The 10,449-nt window shown below is 48.7% G+C and overlaps 1 protein-coding gene across 1 annotated transcript; it reads right to left on the bottom strand.

Annotated features, from left to right (window-relative positions):
• Nucleotides 1-132: 132 nt before the first annotated feature.
• On the bottom strand, nt 133-1,104 carry VOLCADRAFT_108183 (uncharacterized protein; the record flags this gene model as incomplete). Its single annotated transcript, XM_002958516.1, has 2 exons — nt 133-457; nt 593-1,104. A coding segment is annotated over one exon (204 nt), but the record flags the coding sequence as incomplete, so codon positions are not given.
• Between the last annotated feature and the right edge of the window lie 9,345 nt (nt 1,105-10,449).

The raw sequence follows: 10,449 nt of genomic DNA, 5'->3' as shown, positions 1-10,449 counted from the left end.
ATGGGCGACAGCTTGGCCCAGGTGCACTGCATCGTTAGGCATGACACAAATTTGTTTGACATGTGTCTGTGGGCATGTCAACCCCCAGTCTAAGTTTACCTGTGGGCATGTCAACCCCCAGTCTAAGTTTACCTGGCCTCCATCCACTTCTCCGCCGTCCACATCTCATTAAAAACCCGCTGGCCATCCTGATCCATTACCAGCTTCGGACCGAGGACAGCCCTGCCAGATTTGTTTGCAAACATGGCCTTTACCAAAGCCATGGGGTCATTCCTTACAGAGACGACCACTGTGTCCTGAAGGCCAAGCTTGGGGCCAATGTCCACGTGCTCGAAGTCGCTCCCAAGGTGGTAGTCCCGCAAAGAATTGTAGATACCCTTCAAAGTATCTGCAGATGGGGTGTAGGCCTCGCCTGGAAACTGCTTGAACAGGCGCAAAAACTCCTGGAGCTTGCAACCTGCAGGCATCACATTTCAACTTGCAGTAAGCATTGTGGCTTGCTATCAACTAGGCACCAAAAACAGCATGCTTAGAAACAGTGAGTAATGCTGGTAAACACTGGTAACACTGGCCAATGCTGGTATAAACGCACCCGAGAGGTTCGCCGCGAGGAAGGTCTCCACCTCTGAAGACAAACTTTTCTCAGGTGGCTTTTCACTATTTGCCTCTGCATACTTGTCTAGGTGGCCAAGCTATGAGACGCCCATCTCGAACGTGCCCATTGATGGCTCGTCAAGAGGAACACTCTGCCTGCACTCCACATTCACCACTGGCTCATTGTCTGTGAATAATTTATCATTGTTGGCGACGTCTCCACCGGCAACGCAGCAGCCAGGCAGCGTTGACTCGATAACACATGTGATAACCAGTGAAGTAATTGCGACACCTGTGTCACTATCTAATTATAGGAAATTACACTAAATAGATTTGCTGTAACGTCCTCCAGGAATGCGCAGAATGTCTCGCCGAGGCCTGGGCACTGCTTCACTAGCTGTGGCTGCACTACATAAACAAGTTCCGCTACCAGCTCAGCATCAAAAGCAATACCATTTTTCGTGATAAACACTGCCTGCTCTTCAAAAGCCGACCAATTTTCATCGAGAAGGTTCAAAATAAAAGTGGAATCCATGATTTTAAATTAAGCAGATAAACCGAGGCCTGATGGGCAATGCTGACAACCTTCCCTGATAGACGAATCTTCTTCAATTTCAATCTGCCGTACTCGCGTCCCTCGTAGGGGACGCGAGTACGACACAGCTGCTCAAGACCACCGACAAAAATGATAAAAGCTCTGCGGTTGCTCATAAGCTATCATAGAATTTCGTAGCATATCCAACTGCATATGCTAATGTCGTGGCGCCAAAATGGATGTCAGCAATGCTGTGGTCAGATTTGTGCAACTCGGCAGGAAGCAGAAGGATATTAAACAACAGCTTTTATTGTCAGCTAATGATCTTGCATTGACTTGCGGGTTATGGGTGGTGTTACACCACGCATCCATGCATACATGGCAAGGGTGGTGGAGTTGGAATGGCTGTTCATCACAGCCTGTGCTGGTGAGAGTTTTCAAAACCAGCCGGCCTGTGCTGGGAAGTTGCCAGACATTGCAGTTATAAAGGACCATGACGAGCCTTTGTTGTGGGCTTGTCGATGAGGGATGGGCTTCACTGAAGTCTGCCCAATTATCTCAAACTGCTGCAGTTTTGTGGTAAGGAAGTGGGAGAGGCTGGGCACTGCCTGGTCCCCACAGCATGTGCTGGGGTTTTGTAAGTATGGCGATAATCGTTACATGCCAGGCAGTGTTAGCCTGCCAGAACCTTGCCAACATTGATGCAGAACAGACATCAGCTCAGCGGCATGGTTTAACCCAAGCAGACACTCTCCAGCATATTGAACTCCTCTCACCGTCTACCCATCGTCTATCCTTCGTCTATAATAGATGAATCGACTATAGACGACATGCATAGACGACTGGACTTTAGATGAACTATTGTAGATGACTCGTCTAATAGACGGGTCTTCAGGATATAGACGACCGAAAAAAATACAGACGTGGGGCACGGCTCTGGTGTGAGCTGCTTCTGCTGCTGCCCGAGCCGCTGCCACTGCTGCCGCCTGCAGTGTCACCACGGTGGCTGTTGCCGCATCGAGCACGGCCACATTCACATGCTCCGTCGGCCCTGCTGTTACCGCCATTGCCGCTGCCAGTGCCCCTGCCGCCACCGTCACAGTGGCGGTTGCAGCTGCCTCAACTGATGTTGCCGGTGGCGTGCAGCTGCTCGAATGTGTTGCTGCGGTGAAGGCCGACGGACTCGTCCACCTGCTTAACGGGACACTCGTGAACATAGTGACCAGGCTGTCTGCAGTAATGACAGGTGTCGCCGGCCCCCACGGTGCCTGCAGCACCAGCAGTGCTGCCGATTCCACTGGCAGCACGGCCAGGGCCGACAGCTCCCACCAGGCTTGTCTTGCTTGCTTGGGTCTTAAGGTTGTTCTCCTTCTCATGCAGCATGAGCACGAGCTGTGGGTTCGTTAAGTTGGGCTGATACATTGTGAACTCGATGGTGATGGTGCACTGCGGAGGCAGGCCATGGAGAATGGCGTGGTGCATCGTGCTCTCGTCCCACTGGCCGCCGGCCACAATTATATTGCTACAGAGCTGCTCTGCCTGCTGAACGAAGTCAGTGGTTGTCTTCCCATCGTGCATGCTCAGCTGCTTCTGCGGCTCCAACAGGCTCAGCCGGGCCTGGGATGCAGAACACAACTGTCGCTGTAAGAGCTTCACGGCGGCGAGAGTGGTCTGGCAATTCCTGAGCAACTGCTTGATGGGCAGTTCACAGGACAGATGCAGGTAGCCGAGCGCCTGTGCGTCCTCCAGGGTGTCTTGGGTGTTGCGGCCCGGAGGCGACGGGTGTTGATGTAGTCTTCAACATGGATGTTGCAAGGAAATCGCCTTAGTCGCCGAGCCACTGGGAGTAGTTCGACCCATCCGAGAGGGGGACACCCTTACATCCCTTCCCCATGATGGTTGCCTAGCGAGCATGGCTGATCAAGCCGCGTTCCCGCCGCCTTTCTGGCAACTAGTTGATGGTACGATGCATCGTTGTTGCAGCGTACGATGGCTCCTGATGCGATTTATGCCCTTTCAGCCTCCCAGGCATGTCCCCACTTGCCTCACAGCCACCGACACATCTCACGGCGTTAACTGTGTGCGTGTTGGATGCAGCGTTCCCCGCCACATTTCGGCAAATAGTTGATGGTGTCATACATCGTTGGCACGGTGTAAGACGGTGCCTGATGCGATTTATGCGTCTGGAAGCCCTTTCAGCCTCCCAGGCATGTCCCCACAACTGCCTCACAGCCAGCAGGGTTCTAATTGCGTGCGTGTTCGCATGCGGCATATGTCCCGCCGCCTTTCTGGCATCTGTTGATGGTATGATGAATCGTTGTGCGATGTAAGGCTGCGCCTGATGCGATCTCGTTTGCAGAAGGGCCCCCTGAGTGCTGCCAAGCATGTTATTCTCTTATGAGAATGCGTGAAGGTTACCGAACTGAGTATGCGACCAACACATAAAACATCGCATGTGAATTGTTATGTCATGCGATTAATCAAAGTAAATCGTGTGTGTTTGGTGTGTGTTTGGTGTGTGTTTGGTGTGTGTTTGGTGTGTGTTTGGTGTGTGTTTGGTGTGTGTTTGGTGTGTGTTTGGTGTGTGTTTGGTGTGTGTTTGGTGTGTGTTTGGTGTGTGTTTGGTGTGTGTTTGGTGTGTGTTTGGTGTGTATTTGGTGTGTGTTTGGTGTGTGTTTGGTGTGTGTTTGGTGTGTGTTTGGTGTGTGTTTGGTGTGTGTTTGGTGTGTGTTTGGTGTGTGTTTGGTGTGTTAGGCCGCAGTAAACTTGACACAACGAGCCTTCATACGCTTGAAATGCAACATTTGTTTGCATGTGAATTGCGTTGCGACATGTGTGCGTTTGGTGTGTGTTAGGCCGCGTTAAGTATGCAATCAGCCTTCATACGCACAACATGTATTCGCATGTGAATAGCCTTGCGGACTGTATGCGTTTGATGTGCGATTGGACGCGTATTGCTTTACGCATTGTCTCCCACACGCACGAATCGCAATATGGAATCGCATGCGTATCGCCTTGCTACACAGGCGCGTATGCTTCGCGTTTCAACATACGCACGGATTGAATTGCTTAAGTCGACCAAAACGACGCAAGTTTATTTCCAAATGAACCTTTACAATCTGAAAATTATAAAATTTAAAAATTTTAGCCAGGAGGGCCGATTTCCGCTTTTTCATAGCCGTTGTGCGTTAGCTCTTTGCGTTACAAAAGCATGCTCATTCGCACCTAGCGCTAAGATTCGCACCGTTACGCGAACTGACGCGGACTTAAGGCGATCACCCGTCGTCATAGTGTGTCGTGGTCATGGCGAGCATGACCACAATGCTGAACGTCAGCGATTGTACCGACAATGACAATATTTACTAGCTTTATATTCACTAGCAGTCCAAGGATTTAATGAATGTATTGACTCAAGGATCAGTCTATCAGAACGATAACGGCGAAGGAAAAGAAGCCAAACTAACCTTACAAATTGTGAAAAGAAGAAGTCATATGTAATACACAGTATTTGCTATTTATGTACTGGGCTAAATACTGGCTGAACAGCGACGCAGATCGGTCGTGCGATGATGCCGTGCGAAATCTTGCCGCCGCCGAAAAGTGCGTAACAGCACTACCTACATTTTCGCTTTCATGACATTGTAAATTTGCATTTGATTAAGTTGGTTCACCACTTTTGGCAGGCAAAATGGACGCAGACGCGGAACACAGTGCTTTACCACACAGCATCAAGCACGCTACAAGGCGAAAGATCAATATGCTGTCATATACTTAGGGTTTAGGGTTTTAGGGTTTTAGGGTTTAAAAGAAATTGTTGCAGATTCCGCTTAGCAGGTAGAGCCAGTGACGCACTCGGGGAAAGACTTGGTCATGGATGTGGTCATGCGGGGGGTTTCCTGTCATAGATCTGGTCATGTTGCCTCATGACCACTCATGAGGCCTCATGACCGGTCATGTTACCGGTCATGAGGCAGAGTCATGGTCATGACAGTTGTCATGCTCCTTGCGAAGCATGACGGATCATGAATTGCCACTTATATATGTAAATTCAGTCATGTTCCCAATGGTCATATGCTGGCAATGTGTTCATGTTTTGTTCCTTTCTAAAAAGTGACAATTATATGTACTCAATCCCCTTCCTTAAACCCTGTTATAAATTTGAAAGACATATGCTACACACTTAAGCCATCTACTTGAGGTTTTACTAGCAAAGAATCTCTCATGCTGTCTTCAAGCTAGACATTTCGAACCACCAGCTCGCACTGTCAGCATTGTTCTTCACAACTCCTGTCTGTATGTACAGGACAGGCTAAATCGAATTAGCCTGTAATAGTAATAACAGAATTCTGTTATGACTTATTCAGAAGCATGCAAGTACCAATTGAGTTCACCATCTTTCAATAAGTAGTTAACATCACACTTCCAGTACGGATAGATTTCGCTTTAGGCCGTACGACTTGAGGGCCTTGTTCATGGGCCTTCTTCCCTATAGAGACTGTACGGCATCATTGGCCTTCTTCCCTATAGAGACTGTACGGCATCATTGGCCTTCTTCCCTATAGAGACTGTACGGCAGTATCATTTTTTACCTAAGAGGTTACCTTTTTAGAGTTAGAAATAAAGGAAGAATCATTTTTACCTAAGAGTTACAGCTTTTCAAAAAGAACTAACAACAACTACTACTATTATAAATTTTTGGCCGATCATTGGCGAGCGCAATAATGAGCGGTAGCAATCATGTGATGCTCAGGTGATAGCGTTTTGGGTTTCCCGTGCCGGCTTCAGACTGCAACTTCCCATGTATGCTGGCATGCTGCTGGGCATGGAAGTCGATAGAGAGGTGTCAGAGAGAGGTTTCACTTGGAATTCCTTTCAAGGCACATACTAAGTGCTGCTGGCAGGTTCACAGGTGACAGCCTTGGAGCATTTGTCTTACTCGATGCCATAATCAATCCATGAAATTTAGATTAGCTTTAGTTTCATTCTGGACTCTTTCATAGCTGGAACCTTGACGGACTGCATGCTACAATCCAGGTACGGCATGCAGTGGACCGGTGACACTCAAGAAATCCTGCATACACTTCCTTAATCTTAGATGCCATAGTTCTTCCATTTTGTTGTAAGTACAGATTTACAACGATTACTACTGCGCTTGACATTGAGCATCTAACAGCGACTCACTGCCAACACAAAGCGTTGACTACAGGTGTTTATGCCATTAGACCTCATTTAAGTGAGCGAGGACAAGAGCTTGCCACAAGGCTGAAGTTTGAGAAGAGGCTTCTTCTCTGTGAGGGCGCCCTTAGGTCCAGTCTGCTGGGCTCTCCAGAGGGTTGCAAAAACGGTCTAATCCCCCAATCCCGGGGGGTGGTAGTGGTCAGCCATCCCCCCATCCTGGCTGGGGTGACCGACTCCCATCTCCCATCTTAGGGGCCCGGTGCTAATCCCATCCCTTGAGACAGGTTTCCCATCCTGCCAGCCTGGGTCCCATCCCCAATCCTATGGCCAGGGTTTCCAATCCCATCCTGCAGCTGTGTTCCCCCAATCCTCATCCTGCCAGCCAGGGTCCCTTCCCAATCCCTTCGACCAGGGCCATCCCCATCCTGCAGCTGTGTTCAGATCCGAAAGCTGTCAGCCAGGGTCCCATCCCCATCCCTTGCCAGCTACAAACCTACTCCTCACGTTTACACAGGTGCTGTAATATCGGCTTTCTCTTTAGGCGTAAATCAGGGGAATGACCAGGGTTATTTTCTATTTCCGCGAGATATTTTTCTCTTGCTCTATGGCTTATTTCCTCTAGCGTCAAATTCCGCCCGGCTGTGTTCGTTCCGAAGCAGACTGAAGCGACAAACGCTCGTTGAAGCGGATCTCGACTGAGAAGAACTCGCATCACAGAGGTCTACGTATCTATTGCACACTGGCTGCTATTGCAAATCGCGCGTCCTAAGGGGGGAAGGACTGTTATGTTCGAAGGACGGCCACAGCAACAAATTACAATGCTGTGGTTAGAATGGCAGAACGTACAAGGGTGTTCTGTCAAAATGTCCATGGCTGGGAACGTGCACCATTGGTTCAGGTTCATAGCGCAGGAGTTCAGCTGCACATTCCGGCGCCAACACTCCACGTTGGGTGCGCCAAAGCGCTACGATAAACAACCTGATAACATTACATCAAGCCAGACAGTCCAATTGGAATGCTTTTGAGTCGACTTGGACTTCTGCGCAAGAATTGCTCCTATGCACTATAATGTGCAGAGTTACGTGGAGTTGTGCCACAACAAAACAATAAAGACTGCAAACTTTCTCAGAGTTGTGCATACTGGCTTGGGAATGCGGTGCGGCATGATGCGGCCAGCATCTTCGCGCCTTGCAACTTCAGCTCAGTTTGCATGAATATAACCAATAAAACATCACAGTACTAGAGAAGCAGTTTGTATGAGGAAGTAACATGAAAGCTTAACAACTAACTCCAGGGTGGGCCTCACTTTGAGCCAGGACCCCCAAAGCGGCTTGCTGTTGATAACGTTTTGTTGGCTTAGATGCGACGGAGCGAAGCGACCGGATCTTCTAAGGCTGGTTCTGTGGTGCTGTCGTACAGCTGGGTCGCAGTGGCGACTTCATTCTTGCTGCTCTCCTGGTGAAGTCATTATGCCTTCACGCAGAAGAGTAAACAGCCTTGTCCAACTAGTCAGCGTGACAGGCTGTACTTGGACCCCCAAACCGGCTTGCTGTTGATAACGTCTTGCATGTTGATACGCCTCCTGCGGACTTGTCCCCCAGTAGGGTCTGCAGATTGCATACAGATTACGTTCGGGTCTTATTGCTACCGCTCATTATTGCGCTCGCCAATGATCGGCCAAAAATTTATAGTAGTAGTAGTTGCTGTTAGTTATTTCTGAAAAGCTGTAACTCTTAGGTAAAAAATGATTCTTCCTTTATTTCTAACTCTAATTTCTAACTCTTTTCTAACTCTAAAAAGGTAACCTCTTAGGTAAAAAATGATACTGCCGTACAGTCTCTATAGGGAAGAAGGCCAATGATGCCGTACAGTCTCTATAGGGAAGAAGGCCAATGATGCCGTACAGTCTCTATAGGGAAGAAGGCCAATGATGCCGTACAGTCTCTATAGGGAAGAAGGCCAATGAACAAGGCCCTCAAGTCGTACGGCCTAAAGGGAAATCTATCCGTCGCTGGCTCTACCTGCTAAGCGGAATCTGCAACAATTTCTTTTGAAGTATATGACAGCATATTGATCTTCCGCCTTGTAGCGTGCTTGATGCTGTGTGGTAAAGCACTGTGTTCCGCGTCTGCGTCCATTTTGCCTGCCAAAAGTGGTGAACCAACTTAATCAAATGCAGATTTACAATGTCATAAAAACGAAAATGTAGGTAGTGCTGTTACGCACTTTTCGGCGGCGGCAAGATTTCGCAGGGCATCATCGCACGACCGATCTGCGTCGCTGTTCAGCCAGTATTTCGCCCAGTAGATAAATAGAAAATACTGTGTATTACATATGACTTCTTCTTTTCACAATGTGTAAGATTAGTTTGGCTTCTTTTCCTTCGCCGTTATCGTTGTGATAGACTGATCCTTGAGTCAATACATTCATTAAATCCTTGGACTGATAGTGAATATAAAGCTAGTAAATGTTGTCATTGAAGGTACAATCGCTGACGTTCAGAATTGTGGTCATGCTCGCCAGAGGGTTGCAGAGATGGGGGATTGGGGGCAGGTACTGGTCAGGCGGGATGGGGAATAGGGTTGACGACGTCAGGATGGGATGTGGGGCCCAGGGCGAGGATTAGGGATTAGGCGTGCTACACTACTTTTGGGATGGGGATTGCTGTCGGGGGTGAGGATGGGGATGGGATCCCTGTCTGAGGGATGGGGATTGCAACCTTGACCAAGGAGGGGATTGGGAGCCCTGGCCAGGGATGGGGCCCTGGTCGACAGGACGGGGATTGCAGGCTTTCGCGAGTTTAGGATGAGGTCGCTGCCATAGGATTGGGAACACAGTTGGAGGATTAGAATTGGGTGTTCTGCTGTGAAATGAGGCTGCAGGTGCAGTACTTGGAAACTGACAAACTCAAACACAAGGAAGTTCTGCTTGCAAGTCGCTTCCCATAGAAACCAAACTCAAACACAAGGAAGTTCTGCTTGCAAGTCGCGTCCCATAGCTAACCAAACTCAAACACAAGGAAGTTCTGCTTGCAAGTCGCGTCCCATAGCTAACCAAACTCAAACACAAGGAAGTTCTGCTTGCAAGTCGCGTCCCATAGCTAACCAAACTCAAACACAAGGAAGTTCTGCTTATAAGTCGCGTCCCATAGCTAACCAAACTCAAACACAAGGAAGTTCTGCTTGCAAGTCGCTTCCCATAGCTAACCAAACTCAAACACAAGGAAGTTCTGCTTACAAGTCGCGTCCCATAGCTAACCAAACTCAAACACAAGGAAGTCCTGCTTGCAAGTCGCGTCCCATAGCTAACCAAACTCAAACACAAGGAAGTTCTGCTTGCAAGTCGCGTCCCATAGCTAACCAAACTCAAACACAAGGAAGTCCTGCTTACAAGTCGCGTCCCATAGCTAACCAAACTCAAACACAAGGAAGTCCTGCTTGCAAGTCGCGTCCCATAGCTAACCAAACTCAAACACAAGGAAGTTCTGCTTATAAGTCGCGTCCCATAGCTAACCAAACTCAAACACAAGGAAGTCCTGCTTGCAAGTCGCGTCCCATAGCTAACCAAACTCAAACACAAGGAAGTCCTGCTTGCAAGTCGCGTCCCATAGCTAACCAAACTCAAACACAAGGAAGTTCTGCTTGCAAGTCGCGTCCCATTGCTAACCAAACTCAAACACAAGGAAGTTCTGCTTATAAGTCGCGTCCCATAGCAAACCAAACTCAAACACAAGGAAGTTCTGCTTGCAAGTCGCGTCCCATAGCTAACCAAACTCAAACACAAGGAAGTCCTGCTTGCAAGTCGCGTCCCATAGCTAACCAAACTCAAACACAAGGAAGTCCTGCTTGCAAGTCGCGTCCCATTGCTAACCAAACTCAAACACAAGGAAGTTCTGCTTATAAGTCGCGTCCCATAGCAAACCAAACTCAAACACAAGGAAGTTCTGCTTGCAAGTCGCGTCCCATAGCTAACCAAACTCAAACACAAGGAAGTCCTGCTTGCAAGTCGCTTCCCATAGCTAACCAAACTCAAACACAAGGAAGTCCTGCTTGCAAGTCGCGTCCCATTGCTAACCAAACTCAAACACAAGGATGTTTTGCTTCTCAGTCGCGTCCCATAGCAAACCAAACTCAAACACAAGG

Source organism: Volvox carteri (genome assembly GCF_000143455.1).
Source record: "Volvox carteri f. nagariensis unplaced genomic scaffold VOLCAscaffold_97, whole genome shotgun sequence".
NCBI classification, from domain to species: domain Eukaryota; kingdom Viridiplantae; phylum Chlorophyta; class Chlorophyceae; order Chlamydomonadales; family Volvocaceae; genus Volvox; species Volvox carteri.
This window is presented reverse-complemented; position numbering and strand designations above follow the sequence as displayed.